At 41.1% G+C, this 14,979-nt stretch overlaps 1 protein-coding gene across 2 annotated transcripts in view; it reads right to left on the bottom strand.

Moving 5' to 3' along the window:
* The window catches only part of GLP2R (glucagon like peptide 2 receptor), a 68,545-nt gene that overhangs the window by 29,613 nt on the left and 23,953 nt on the right, over window positions 1–14,979 (bottom strand). For both annotated transcript variants that reach the window (XM_023190898.2, XM_023190897.2), the window contains exons 5-7: window positions 6,345–6,451; window positions 3,367–3,520; window positions 590–749 (exon numbers count right to left, since the gene is read on the bottom strand). In XM_023190898.2, coding sequence (XP_023046666.1) covers window positions 590–749; window positions 3,367–3,520; window positions 6,345–6,451 — 421 coding nt within the window. The remainder of the gene's footprint in view (window positions 1–589; window positions 750–3,366; window positions 3,521–6,344; window positions 6,452–14,979) is intronic.

Below are 14,979 nucleotides of genomic sequence, written 5' to 3'. Positions count from 1 at the left end.
GCTACCCCCAATATGATGGAACTTGGAGATAGGGCCTTTGGTGGTGAGTACTTAGGTTTAGCTGAGGTCATAAGGGTGGGGTCCTCATGACAGGATTAGTGCCCTTATAAAAAGAGACCAGAGAGCTTGCTTTCTCTCTCTCCTCACCATATGAGAATACAGGAAGAAGGCAGCTGACTGCAAGCCGGGAAGAGAGCCCTCACCAGAATCCAAGCATGCTGAACTTCCCAGCCTCCAGAACCATAAGAAAGCAATGTCTGTTGTTTAAACTACACTGGTATTTTGTTTTGACATTCCAAGCAGACTAATCCAGTTGGGGACAGGTTAGGAGGAATATCATCAGATTCCACAAAAGACTTTCTCAGGTTTTGAATGTGTCCATTGGGCTGTTGGGCCTATAGCACCTGTGCATATATGCACATTTGTGCACACACACACACACCTCCCTCTTCAAGGCTTCCTGTCCTTGAGGATTTATATGTCCTGGAAGCAACCTCCAGTCAGGTTTCTAAGTCCAACTAAAGTCTCTATTGGGCTCCCATGTTTTGATGGATCCCCAAGAGAGGAGGCTGGAGGTCAGGTCACTCACCCCAACCCAACAGCAGGTATCTGGGCCACAGCCGCCTCTCAGGAAGCACTGTGGGTTCCAGCAGCGCATGGAGGTAGAGGCCTTCAACCAGCAGCCATAAGTAATTGGCACCCACAGAGTAATGCAAGAGAACTTGGACTGAGCGGCAGGAGGTGGACATCTGCAGAAGACAAAACATCTGAGGGTGAGTCCAGGCTCCCCTGCATCTGACTCCAAGTCAGGGGGAGAAGGGCCTCCCAGGGACAACCCCACCTTTTTTTTTTCTTTTGAGACGGAGTCTCACTCTGTCAACAGGCTGGAGTGTGGTGGCACGATCTCGGCTCACATTGCAACTTCCAACTCCCTGGTTCGAGTGATTCTCCTGCATCAGCCTCCTGAGTAACTGGGATTACAGGCACATGCCACCACACCCAGCTAACTTTTGTATTTTTTTAGTAGAGATGGTGTTTCACCATGTTGACCAGGATGGTCTTGATCTCCTGACCTTGTGATCCACCTGCCTCAGCCTCCCAAAATGCTGGGATTACAGGTGTGAGCCACCGTGCCCAGCCCCCTCCTTCTTTGCTCTGGTCTCTCCCAGACCCTTGCTGACCATCTCAGGGAGGTTGGCAATAATATGAAAATGTGAAGGAAGGTGGGCTTCATGTAGGTTTTTAAAGGCCAGCCTCCTCTTTAACGTTCTAGACATTTTCAGACAAACAAAAATGTAGAAAATTCACCATCAGCAATTGCCCTAATGGAAACACTGAAGAGTATGTTCTCTAACCTCAGTTCAATTAAACTAAAATCAATAACTAAAAAATTTTCACAATTGGAAATTAGAAAATAGACTTCTAAGCAATTCATGGATCAAAGAAAAAAAATAAAACAAAGTAGAAAGTATTTCTTAACGAAATGTAAAGAAAATATTGCATGAACTTACAGTATATGGTTAATACCAAACTTTATATAATAAAACTTATAGCCTTAAGTGCATGTTTTAAAAAAGAAAAATCTGAATATCAATTATTTTAAGGATCATTAAAAAAAAAAAAAAAGTTAGAAAAAGAATAGCAAATTAAGCCCAAGAAAGTACATGGGAGGAAATAACAAAAGCAGAAGTTAATGAAATAGAAAACATGAAATAAAGATAATCAACAATGCCGAAAGTTTATTCTTTGAAAAGTCCAATTGAGAAACTTGTTGCCAAGATGATCAAAGGGTAGGAAAGAGAGCAAAGATAAAATTATCAATATCAGGAATGAAAATGAGAACACTCTTACAGATCCAATGGACTTGAAAAAGATCTGAAGAGAATATCATGAACAATATTATGCCAATAAATTTGAACAGTTAGATGAAATAGACAAATTCCTAGGAAAACTCATTTACTACAGCTGACAGAAGAAATAGAATCTGGATATAAGATTCGTATAATCCATAGTTTAAAACTTTCCAGGGCCGGGTGCAGTGGCTCATGCCTATAATCCCAGCACTTTGGGAGCTCGAGGCAGGCAGATCACGAGGTCAGGAGATCGAGACCATCCTGACTAACACAGTGAAATCCTGTGTCTACTAAAAATACAAAAAATTAGCCGGGCGTGGTGGCAGGCACCTGTAGTCCCAGCTACTCGGGAGGCTGAGGCGGGAGAATGGTGTGAACCTGGGAGGCGGAGCTTGCAGTGAGCTGAGATCACACCACTGCACTCCAGCCTGGGCAACGGAGCGAGACTCCATCTCTAAATAAATAAATAACTTTCCAATAAAGAAACCTCTGGGTCCAAAATGCTTCATTGGCACAATCTATCAAACATTTAAGGAAGAAATAATACTTATCTTTAATAAATTCTTCCGGAGAATAGTGAAAGAGGAAACAAGTTCTAATTTGTTTTAAGAGGATAGCACAAACTTGATCACCAACCTGACAAAGGCATTATAGGCCAATCTTTCTCATGAATGTCAATAAGGAAATATTCAACAAAACACAGTATTAGCAAACTAAAGACAGCAACTTAGGAGAAAGAAAATAATATGTCAAAACCTAGTTGGATTTATTCCAGGAATGCAAGGTTAGTTTAATAGGTTACTGCATCATTAGCAGGATAAAGGAAAAACCATCTCAATAGATGCAGATTTCAATGTGGAAAAGCATTGCTGCTTTAAGAAAGTAGTACAATTGTCCCTCAATATCCTTGGGGGATTGTTTCTAGGATCCCCTGTGGATACCAAAATCCACAGATGCTCAAGTCCCTTCTATAAAATGGTGGAGTATTTGCCTATAACCTATGCACATCTTTCATATACTTTAAATCATAGCTAGATTGCTTGTAATACTTAATACAATGTAAACGCTATGTGAATAGTTGTTATACTGTATTGTTTAGGGAATAATGACAAGGAAAAAAAGTCCGTACATACTCAGTTCAGACACAATCTTCCTTTTTGTTCCCAAATACCTTCTATCCCTAGTTGGTTAAATTCATGAATGCACAACTCACAGATACAGATGGCCAGCTATAATTGTAAAATGCATTGATCTAGTCCAATTCTTTTGTTTGCACATGAAGAAATTCCCACCCAAAGACATACAGCAGCCATGGTGAACCCTCCTGCTTGTGGTTTCCTTCACCTGGGCAGGTGGTGGTTTGTTAAGTCACATACTGCTTCTCTAGCCAGAAAGACTTGGAAACCCTCTTATCTCCCCCTGCCCTTCCCTAGTCCCACCTGCCTGCCTTCTGATTCCTGGTAGTGACCCATCAGGTGGGGACCCCACTTTAAACAGTGGGGAAGGGCATTACCTCTGACAGATAGGACATCCACCCATTCTCATTGTCCGGCCTCTTGGAGTAAGAGTTGTAGAAGACGACGTCCTTCACCAGCACAGCCAGGGTTCTCAGGATGAAAGAAGCAAACAAGTTCATGTGGATGTAGTTGCGTGTGCAGTGGAGTTTTCTGTGCAAGGAGAAAACCGAATGCCTTCCCTCAGGAAAGAATGGCTCTGACCAACAGGCCTATGCCTTTTATGTCTGTGTATCTCTCACTAAAGACAGAAGGTCATAGTATAGGCTGCAGAGCTGGACTTCTGGATTATGTGACCTTAAATCTCTGTGCCTCATTTTCCTCATTTGTAAAATGGGAGTAATAATAGTTATCACTGGCCAGATGCAGTGACTCATGCCTGTAATCCCAGCACTTTGGGAGGCCAAGATGCGCAGACCATGAAGTCAGGAGATTGAGATCACCCTAGCCAACATGGTGAAACCCTGTCTCTACTAAAAATATAACTATTAGCTGGGTGTGGTGGTGCGTGCCTGTAATCCCAGCTACTCAGGAGGCTGAGGCAGGAGAATCGCTTGAACCAAGGAGTCGGAGGTTGCAGTGAGCCAAGATCGTGCCACTGCACTCCAGCCTGGTGACAGAGCGAGACTCTGCCTCAAAAAAAAAAAAAAAAAAAAAAATAGCTATCACCTACAAAGCATCTTCAACATGCCAACCGTGTTCCAAATTATTTACATATGCAGCTACTTTTGAGTATTCTTACTCCTTACCACCACTGGAGATATAGGCACTATTATTACCCTAATTTTATAAATGAAAGAATTAAAGCAGAAGGATGAAATCATCTGTCCAAAGTCCCAGAGCAGCAAATCGTAGAGCTGAGATTCAGACACAGAAACTCTCAGGCCAAAGTATAGGTCTCCCAGGCTCTTCTGCCTCTGAGAACAAGAGCACTTACCTCCAGGGGTTGTGGGATGATTAAAGCCGTTAATCTGCGCACATAAGTAAGTGTCCAGAAAATTGTTAGTGCTCTTCACCTCTTCCTTACACAGCTGGAGTCTCCTGCAGGCTCTTTGTGTGTGATGTGACATTTATTCTTGCTGTCGCCAAAGGAAAGAACTCTTCCCTCCACTGTGCTCCCTGGGCAGCACATACCCTGTCCTATTTTGCTTTAGAGCTATTGTTACATTTTTAATTTCCAAAAAGAACTTGAGGCAGATTCTTCTGTCTTAGGATTTATGCATTCTTCTCTCTAACTAGATTGCGGGCTATTTGAGGGCAGCGACTGGACCTCACTTTTCCCCAAGCCTTAGGCAGAACTGACACTTGGTTGTCCCAGGCTTGGCTGAAGTGACTTTCTACAGGGCTGGGCAGTTATTTTCTCCTGGCTTGGTCCTGGGACTCCGGAACAGGGCATGGAGGAAGGAGGTCACAGATAATCAGTGGGTACAAGCTGCAGAGTTCTCCCGTAGCTCAAGCATGGTTCTCCCAATGGGATAGGTGGTCATGACTCTACCCTAGCAGCTCCAGAACATCTCAGGATTGAGGAGTCACATGAGGCCCAACCTAGGGCTAGCAGAGCCCAGGTGGAGAGATGCTCTGGAGCTGGCATCCAGATCTCCTACATTTATGTCAAATGCTCCTTCTGCTACGTTATATCCGCTTACATTCCTGAGACAAGAGACAGCTTTGGAGAGCTTTCTAGTGGGTCCATAAATGTCTCACTTGGATGATTTCTAAAAACATGATTTAGTAAAAGGCACTCAGGCTTTGGAATGCTGAAAGTTTAGGGAGGGAAAGTGCTCAGATCCTGGACTGCCTGCTTGTGATCCTGGCTTCATTACCCACCAGCTGGCGATCTTGGGCACGTTACTTCATCTCTCCATATTTCAATTAACTCACGTATAAAGTGGGGATAATAATAATGCTAACCTCCTAGGAATAGAATGAATCCTAATTTGAATTAGGGATGACATTTAAATGACCTAATGCATGTAATGCATTTAGGAGTAAGCACTTAAATTTGATAGCTAATTGGAGTCCGGGGGCCCTGAATTAAAATCCCAGCTCTTCCACCCACTTGTTTGCCTTGGGGAAGATTCTTAATCTTTTCTGTAAAAAGAATGCCTCTGATTGAGTTGTAGTGGGAATGGGCTGTGGTGGTAATGGGTGTGATTAGGGATTTACACCAGGGCCGGGCACACAGCAGGTGTCTAATCCAAAGGAGGTAAAGCTGTCAGGAGTCTTGGGTTCAAGTTCTAGCTGTGTAGCCAAGTGGCTTTATGGCCAGAGGCGACTCAATGCCTCTGATTGGGACATTGCCATCCCTTTCTTCCCCTTTATCTGCAGAATGGGATGGATGGGCCTCTTCCTCTCTCAGGTCATTTCCAGCTTTGATGATTCATGACACATCCAGCCCAGTCTTCCAGTGCCTTCTAGAGGTAGCCAGTGAGCAAATGACACAATACCATAATTCCCCCATTGTCCACACTTTTGCTTTCCACTGTTTTAGTTACCTGCGGTCAATCATGGTGCACTGCAGCTCAAAAATATTAAACAAAAAACTTCCAGACATAAATAATTAAATAGTTCATTAGTTTTACATTATGTGCCATCCTGAGTAAAGTGATGAAATCTAACACTGACCATCATAAAAGAAGGGTGAACACAGTGCTTTAAGATACTTTGAGAGAGAGAGGCCACATTCACATAACTCTTATTATAGTATAGTGTTATAATTGTTCTATTTTAATATGGTTATTGTTGTTAATCTCTCACTGTGTCTAATTTATAAATTAAACTTTATCAGAGGTATGTATACATAGGATAAAACATGGGGATAGAACCAAACATAGGGTTGGTTCTATCCCTGGTTTGAACACTATGTTTGGTTCTACCTCTGGTTTCAGGCATCTACTGGAACTCTTAGAACATATCCCTTGTAGATGAAGCAGGGCTACTATACCTGCCTGAACACGTCTGCAGAAGTTCTACTCACCGAAGAAACAAGAGGAGGGTGAGAGCCAGGAAGAGGGAGATAAGAGAGACAGAGTATCCCACGGTGTACATCAGCTGCAAGGTTGACAGCAAGGCATAATGATCCACCTGAACACAGAGGAAGAGCAGACATGACCACCAAGCCATGGGACTATGGCCACAACCCCCAGCTCCACACCCAGGGCCACCAAGGGCCTAGGCATGGACTCTCAACATTTTTTTTTAAACTTTTCCTTCCCAATCCTTGTTGACACCCAAATAGGGTAGTTTAGACTGTTCTCTGGTACATCTCAGAGGCCAAGGAGCCTTAACAAGTAAAGAGCCCACGGTGGGTCTCACCCGTGACTGGGCCCACAGCCCAGCACTGATACACCAAGAACCACAATATCATAAAGGAATTGTGTTCAGAGCAAGAGGGTGCCTTGGGAATGAAGACAGGCTCTTTGCCCTTGGGAGCACTGTCCCTGGGGTCTATGGGTCCTTCCTTTTGAAGGACAGGGCCAGCTTTCTGTCTGAAGTAAGTCTTCATAGATGACCTCTTGGAAGAAGACTCAATGAAACATTGCAATATTTTCTCTGAGTCCCAGGTAGCCTGATTGTGAACAGAGGATAATTTACTGGAAATTCTGTTATTAAATGTGATTTTTGTTCTATGTTCATGAGAGATTTTGGTCTGTAGTTTTATTTTCTTATAATGTGTTTGTCTGGTCTTGGCATCTGTTTAACGATGGCCACATAGCTGAGTTGGGAAGTAGTTCTTCCTTTGCAATTTTCTGGAGAGTTCATGAAGCATTGGCATTATTTTTTCTTTACATATTGGAGTTACATAGGTCCGAAGTTTTCTCTGTGAGAGAGTTTTAACTACAAGGCAATTTTAATAATAGATATAGGACTATTCTGGTTATCTAGTCCATCTTTAGTGAAATTGTGCTTGTTTCTTTTAAAAATTTATCCATTGTATCTAACATGTAGAAATTATTGACAGAAAGGCATTCATAAAAATCTCTTAGTATCCTTTCAATGTCTACAAAGTATCAGTAGTGATGTCCCATCTCTTAATGTAATTCATGACCTCTCTCTCACTTTCTCTCTCTCTCTTATCTTTAATTCTTTCCCTTTTTAAGGTTCCTTTTTCTAGAGATTTACCAAATTTATTGATCTTCTTAAATAATCAAGTTTGGCTGGTGTGATTCCATCCTATGCAGCTGTTCCCAGGAGCAGTGATCATTTACCTCTGTCTATCTTCTCTCCCACCTAAGTACATGCCACCATCCCAAGAAGGACTCAATAGACTGGACATGAGCCCCCTGAGGCCCTAGAACTATCTCTTCGGTTGTGAACTAAAGAGCAACAGAGAGGATCCCTTTAAGGTAGAAAATGATGAAAAGGAACACCACTTATCTTTAAGAACGGTCAGTTTAGGGGCTGGTGCAAAGGACGATTGCACATTGCTGCTGCAGAGACAATGAAATACGAAGGCAGTCCAATTAGAGTAACACTGGCAACTCTGAAACTGTCTGTACAGCCAGTGGTTTCTGTTGGGGGCTTTCAAATCACACCACGCATGGCCTTACAGTTGAAGCGTGGTTCAGGGCCGATTAGTGGACAGCACTTAGTAGCTGGGGAGGAAGATGCAGAGTCAGAAGATGAAGAGCAGGAGAATGTGAAACTCTTAAGTATAATCTGGAAAGCATTTTGCCCCTGGAGGTGGTAGCAAGATTCCACAGAAAAAATTAAAACTTGTGGCTGATGAAGAAGATGATGGTGATGAAGATGACAATGCTGAAGAAGATGATGATGATTATGATGATGAGGAAACTGAAGAAAAAGCACCAGTGAAGAAATCTATGAGATACTCCAGCCAAAAATGCACAAAAATCAAACCAGAATGGAAAAGACTCAAAACCATCAACACCAAGATTAAATAACTCAGTTTGGGTTTTATTTATTTATTTTTCTATTATTTTTCTGCCTTCCATTTAATTAAATTCTATTCATCCTTTCTAATTCTTTTCTTTTGCTTACTTTCAGTTTAATTTGCTGAGGTTTTTTTCCTAGTTTCTTAAGGTGGAAGTTGGGCCACTAACTTGATATTTTTCCTATTTTCTAATATAAGAATGCTATAGACTGGATAAAGAAAAGGTGGCACATATACACCATGGAATACTATGCAGCCATAAAAAAGAATGAGGTCATGTCCTTTGCAGGGACATGGATGAAGCTGGAAGCCATCATTCTCAGCAAACTAACACAGTAACAGAAAACCAAACACCACACTCTCTCACCCCTAAGTGGGAGTTAAACAATGAGAACACATGGACACAGGGAAGAGAACATCACACATGGGGGCCTGTCAGGGAGTGGGGGGCAAGGGGAGGGAGAGCATTAGGATCAATGTATTAATCATTACTTTATTGGAGACATGAGGCATTATTTTATTGGAGATATGAGGCTAACAAATACCTAAGCATGCAGGACTTAAAACCTAGATGATGGGTTGATAGGTGCAGCAAATCACCATGGCACATGTATACCTACGTAACAAACCTGCCTGTTCTGCACATGTATCCCAGAACTTAAAGTAAATAATAATAATTAATAATAATGTTATACATTTCTCTCCATGACTGCTTTGGTTGTATCACAAAATTATTGATATATTATATTTTCATTTTTATTTAGTTAAAATATTTACTAATTTATCTTATACTTTTTTACTTGACTTATGGGTTATTTCGAAGGATGTTGTTATTTTAAAAAAATATTTGGGGATTTTTCCAGACATCTTACTGTTACTGATTTCTAATATATTTTGTAGTTTTAAAAACTAAATTTATTTCTTTTTAAATAATATTTTTTAAATGAAATAAAACATTTATCTTTATATGTACTATTTCTAGTGCTCTTCATTCCTTTATGTAGATTAAAATGTCTACGTGGTATTTTTTTTCTTTCTCTGTTAACATTTTTGGCACTGGTGGTCTGGAGGCAGAACTCTCAGTGCAAACTTTGAGCTCTTTCAGATCAATCCCAACCACGTTTCTCTCTAGAATTATTCTCTATGGACTTCATCAAGATCCCTATAATCTCGTCAACCTCCAGTTGCGCTTGTTTGCCTCTCCTTGAAACTAAATCTTTCCTTCTAAGACCAGCACAAACCTACTCCCATAAGAAATCCTCCTCAAATGCCTCTCTGCGTATTGTCAACTCTTATTGTCAAAGTACTTGTGGTTTGTTTCACAAATAGGGGTGTCAACTGTAGTATTCATTAATGCTTTGCTTACATTTATCTTGTCTTTCCAGACAGACTATGAAACACCTTGAAAGTAAAGAAGTGTTTTGTGCTTCTGCACACAGAGTGATGTAGTTTCTTTAAACTGACTATTTCTGTGGCACATCAAGACATTACTGGGTCATTTAGCATGATTTATTTTATTGGAGATATGAGGCTAACACATTTAATTAAATAACCTAATTATTTTTAAAACGTGTGTCTTTTATGCTTTCTAGGAACAAATTAGGGGGAATGTCTTTTTTTTTTTTTTTTTTCCTTCGTCTGTGTCCTAATTAGTTTGGGTTTCCAAGAGGCAGATCCTGAGACAAGAATTGGAATGCAGGCAGTTTGCACAGGAAGTGAAAAAAATTGGCTGGGCACGGTGCCTCACGCGTCTGTAATCCCAGCACTTTGGAAAGCCCAGGCAGGCGGATCAACTGAGGTCAGGAGTTCGAGACCACCCTGGCCAACATGGCAAAACCCTGTCTCTACTAAAAATACAAAAATTAGCTGGGCATGGTGGCAGGCACCTGTAATCCCAGCTACTTGGGAACCTGAGGCAGGAGAATCGCTTGAACCCTGGAGGTGGAGCTTGCAGTGAGCCAAGACTGAGCCATTGCACTCCAGCCTGGGCAAGAGAGAGAGACTTTGCCTCCAAAAAAAAAAAAAGTGAAAAAAATCATCAGGACAAATAAAGAGTGGGTTATCAAGCCAGCTACTATGGTGGGAAACTGGAGCTTAATCCCACTGGGGAAGCTCTGGGAATCCTCAGAGTCAACTAACTCCAAGACCAAGGGAGTTGGTATGGAAACATACCAAATCTTGCCAGCCATTGATTGAAGGTGGTTTCCAAGGCACATTAATTCCATGGCACTTATGGCCTGAATTTCAACAAACAAGTGGGCTTCAGGAACCAGAGAACCAGCAAAGAAAGGCATGCACTCGTGGTGAGAAGTTAAGCAGCTGTGTACTGAATTGATTAGGGTGAGGGGATGTGGGCAGGGCGCCAAAAGCACCTGCTATGGTTGGTTTAATTGTATTTCTTTAGAGGATTTTCTTCAACTGTCCTCTACATTAAGGTCTCTAACAAAACCTGGCTACTTTCCTCGAGGCTCCAAAACATCAGGTCTCCAGCTCACTCTTAGTACCAACAGGTGAACGTTACGTCACTTAGACACCTTTATGAGAAACTTTCTAATCAATAAGTGATATGCACCCAACGAGGAAACAGGTACGCTCATACATAGCTGAAGGGAGGACAGATGTAGAACCCCCATGGCAATACCTAACAAAATTATATATGCATCTGCCTTTAATCCAGTGATCCCACTTCTAGAAATCTTCCAAAAGATATACTGCCACAAATATTAGCCTACACACACATCTGAGGTTATCCACTGTGGCGTTTTTAGGAATAAAAGATTGGAAATTAGCCGGGTGCGGTGGCTCACGCCTATAATCCTAGCACTTTGGGAGGCTGAGGTGAGCAAATCACAAGGTCAGGAGATTGAAGCCATCCTGGCTGACACGGTGAAACCCCATCTCTACTAAAAATACAAAAAATTAGCCGGGTGTGGTAGCAGGTGCCTGTAGTTCCAACTACTTGGGGGGCTGAGGCAGGAGAATGGCATGAACCCAGGAGGTGGAGCTTGCAGTGAGCTGAGATTATGCCACTGCACTCCGGCCTGGGCAACAGATCAAGACTCTGTCCCCCCCAAAAAATATATATATATTGGAAATAACCCAGATGGTCATAGGACAGTGGCTGAACAAATTAGTGGATATGCTAAGTGAAATACTATGCAGCTGTAAAAAAGAGAGATAAATATTTACAGTGCAGAAAAGCTATAAAAGTTTGGGAAAGCAATTGGAAAAAATATTAAATATGAATGAAATCGGCCATGTGATAAAAATCGCTGTTAATTTTACTTGGTTGAAATAATGGTAATGCAGTTGTGTAGAATGATGTCCTTAATCTTAGGAGGTACCCAGTGAATTTGGGGGTGAAATCTCATGATGTCTACAAATTAGTTTTAAATATTTCAGAAAGGGAGAAACAGAGAGAAAGCAAATGTGGCAAAATGTTATTACATTTTGAATCTAAATAGTGGGTATATGAGTGTCTACTATATTATTCTTTTAATTTTTCTATGTTTCAATATTTCAAAATAAAATGTTGTAAAAATCATATAATCAATGGCTCTATTATAAATTATACTGAAAATTAAAATGTATTATTAATATTATATACCATATATTAAAATTATGTACAGATATATCAATTCATATGTATGTATTAAATTATGTATTTAAAAATAAAAAGTACTTTTTAAAGGACAACATAAGGCATAATCATTTCATTCCATTAAACATAATTTCATACTAAGTCATCTAAACACACTTGTTAATGCTTATGCGTGCATATACACACACACACAAATCTCCTTTAACAGTGCCATTGAATATGCATAAGGACCCCCAGCATCTCGTTATTTGGAAGAACATAACATATTTTGTTTGCCAAAACTCTGAAGGGCAAAGATTTACTAACACTGGCCTTTTTTGGGCAAAATTTCAACCCTCTATTAGAAACACAGGTAAACATGGCCAGAAGTTGTTTTTTTTTTGTTAAGTATTTGAATTCTTGGAAATGTGGCCATTTGCAGAGGGGAGGAGGCAGTGCCCTTGTCCTCACTTTTCCAAAGAGAATCTTTCCTTCCTGTCTTTGAAAAAAGTGCAGTTTTCAAATCTTGCTTAGTGCTCCCCATTTGCTGACTTGGGGATGGTGCCACTGTGTCCGCACACTCGTGGTTCTCAACCTTGGCTGCACATTAGAATCATCTGGGGAACTTTGGAACTAGTATTGATGGCTAGGCCCCATCACAGACCAACTGACTCAGAATTTGTGAAGCCATTCATGTAGTATTTATTAAGTGCCTACTGTATGCAAAGGCCACTGTGCACCCCAGTAGTAGGTCAGAGGTTTGGGGGTGATATTCAAATATGACTGTGACTTTGTCATTGTTCTCAAACAGTTTGCAGCCCAGGAGAAAAAAATGTATATATACAATTTGCCTAATTCAAGGCCTGCCATTAGCATAACTTTGGTGTGAAAAAAGTCAGACAAATTCTTGAGATAAACCGGATCCAATCCAGCTACAGGTGTCCTTCTGATCTCTTTCAGAGGTGTGACCTCTCACACAGTAAAACCGTATAAGGATCACAGAATTCTGTTAACTCAAATCCAGTAGGAAAGTAAGAGGGTTAGAAAGAATTCCCTGAGGATGTGGAGGATCCAGTTGAAGATTTTTCATGTGTGATGGAAGATTAGACATGGAATCTTGCTGTGTTGTGCAGGCCGGTCTCAAACTCCTGGCCTCAAGTAACCCTCCCATCTCAGCCTCCCAAAGCACTGGGATTATAGTTATGAGCCACTGAGCCTTGATGGAAGATTAGGATACACTTAAGGGAGCCAAGGACATGCCAAGACCCACGAGGTTCTAAAGGAACAGAGCCCCAGCCAGGTGGCTCCCATTACAGCAAATAGCTAGGTTATGAAACGTGTTGAACCTGAATACGATCGGCCTTCTCTAACAGACGTGAACCTGGGGCTCAACTTGCTGGCAAGAGTGAATACAATCACCCTGGTAGACCCAGTGGTATGGTCATCCTGGCTTGCGAGAACTGATTGGCAAATTTTCAGGGAACCAGTTGTAAAACACGAGCATTCTTAAAAATTAAATGATGGCCGGGCATGGTGGCTCACACCTGTAATCCCAGCACTTTGGGAGGCCGAGGCAGGCAGATCATGAGGTCAGGAGTTCGAGACCAGCCTGGCCAATATGGTGAAACCCTGTCTCTACTAAAAATACAAAAATGAGCTGGCTGTGGTGGCGGGCGCCTGTAGTCCCAGCTACTCGGGAGGCGGAGGCAGGAGAATCACTTGAAACCAGAAGGCGGAGGTTGCAGTGAGCCGAGATTGTGCCACTGCATTCTAGCCTGGGCAACAAGAGCGAAACTCCGTCTCAAAAAAAAAAAATTAAATGATGTAAATTTGCAATGAATAAATTATATTCAGAATAAAAGCAATAAATACTGAAAATTCATCACTTCCTAATTACATATCTACACGTCCATGTTCAGTGCTACTGGGGTTATTTTTGCTGTTGTATCTGTGTGAGGAGAAACATGTCTAACGCTGCACTACTGTGCATACTCTGTGGTCACACTGGTAGCTTGAAATTGGCCATGGGGGGGTCATTAATGCCACTGAAATTGGCAAGTGTTAACAAATCATAGCCTTTCTTTCTTCAGGGGTGGAAGCAGGGAGCCTGTTGCTAACATTTACTAATACACCTGCACCACTGGTATTGATAATCAGAACAAACAAATCTTGGTCTATAGGCAACCATGTCTCCTGAAATGGAAACCCCTCCTTTCTTGGGCCAGGTTGTCTCCTTAGTGTGAAAGTTTTTGTTTTGTGTCTCAATCTTGGCAAGGTTTGATCACACCACTACATTTATGAATGTTTTGTGTTAAATTCACGTATAGAATTTTTTTTCTTATTTTTCCTCAATATTTGTTATGAAAATTTTAAACATACACCAAAGTTAAAGAAACTTTATGAAGAACATCTGTATATCCACCAGTTAGAGTCTAACATTAAACTGTTTGTTTGTTTGTTTTTTGAGACAGAGTCTCGCTCTGTCACTCAGGCTGGAGTGCAGTGGCACAATCATAGCTCCTTACAGTCTCAACCTCCTGGGGTTTAAGTGATCCTCCCACCTCAGCCTCCCAAGTAGCTGGGACTACAGGTGCACACCACCATGCCCAGCTCATTTTTGCAATTTTTTTTTTTTTTTAGAGAGTGGGATTTTGCCATGTTGCCCAGGCTGGTCTCAAACTCCTGGGCTCCAGCAATCCTCCCACCTCGGCTTCCCAAAGTGCTGGGATTACAGGCCTGAGCCACTGCACCCAGCCTCTAACAAACATTAAACTTTATGTGGTATTGTCACATATCTACCCCTCAGTCTATCCCTCATATAGCGGTTTTTTAAATTACTTGCACAATCTATATGTAATTGGTATTATTTAGAAAATACAACATATTAGAGGATCTAATAGGTTAGTATTAAGATTCCAATATGAAATACATCAAAGAGTACCTGATTTTTAACTTTAAGTTGAAACCGTGATGAAAACAGTACTGACATATTTAGGAAAATTTAAGACTCATCATATAAAATTGATGTATTCAGTGAACTAGAATTATTTAAAAACAAAGATTTTCTTGTTATGACAATTATTTAACATAGTTTAAATGTCTAAATCATATCAAATGTAATAACGTAGCTTAAAATGT

This window comes from Piliocolobus tephrosceles, chromosome 16 (assembly GCF_002776525.5).
Source record: "Piliocolobus tephrosceles isolate RC106 chromosome 16, ASM277652v3, whole genome shotgun sequence".
Lineage (NCBI taxonomy): Eukaryota > Metazoa > Chordata > Mammalia > Primates > Cercopithecidae > Piliocolobus > Piliocolobus tephrosceles.
Note: the sequence above shows the minus strand (reverse complement) of the source record. Positions and strands in the feature narration are given on the sequence as shown.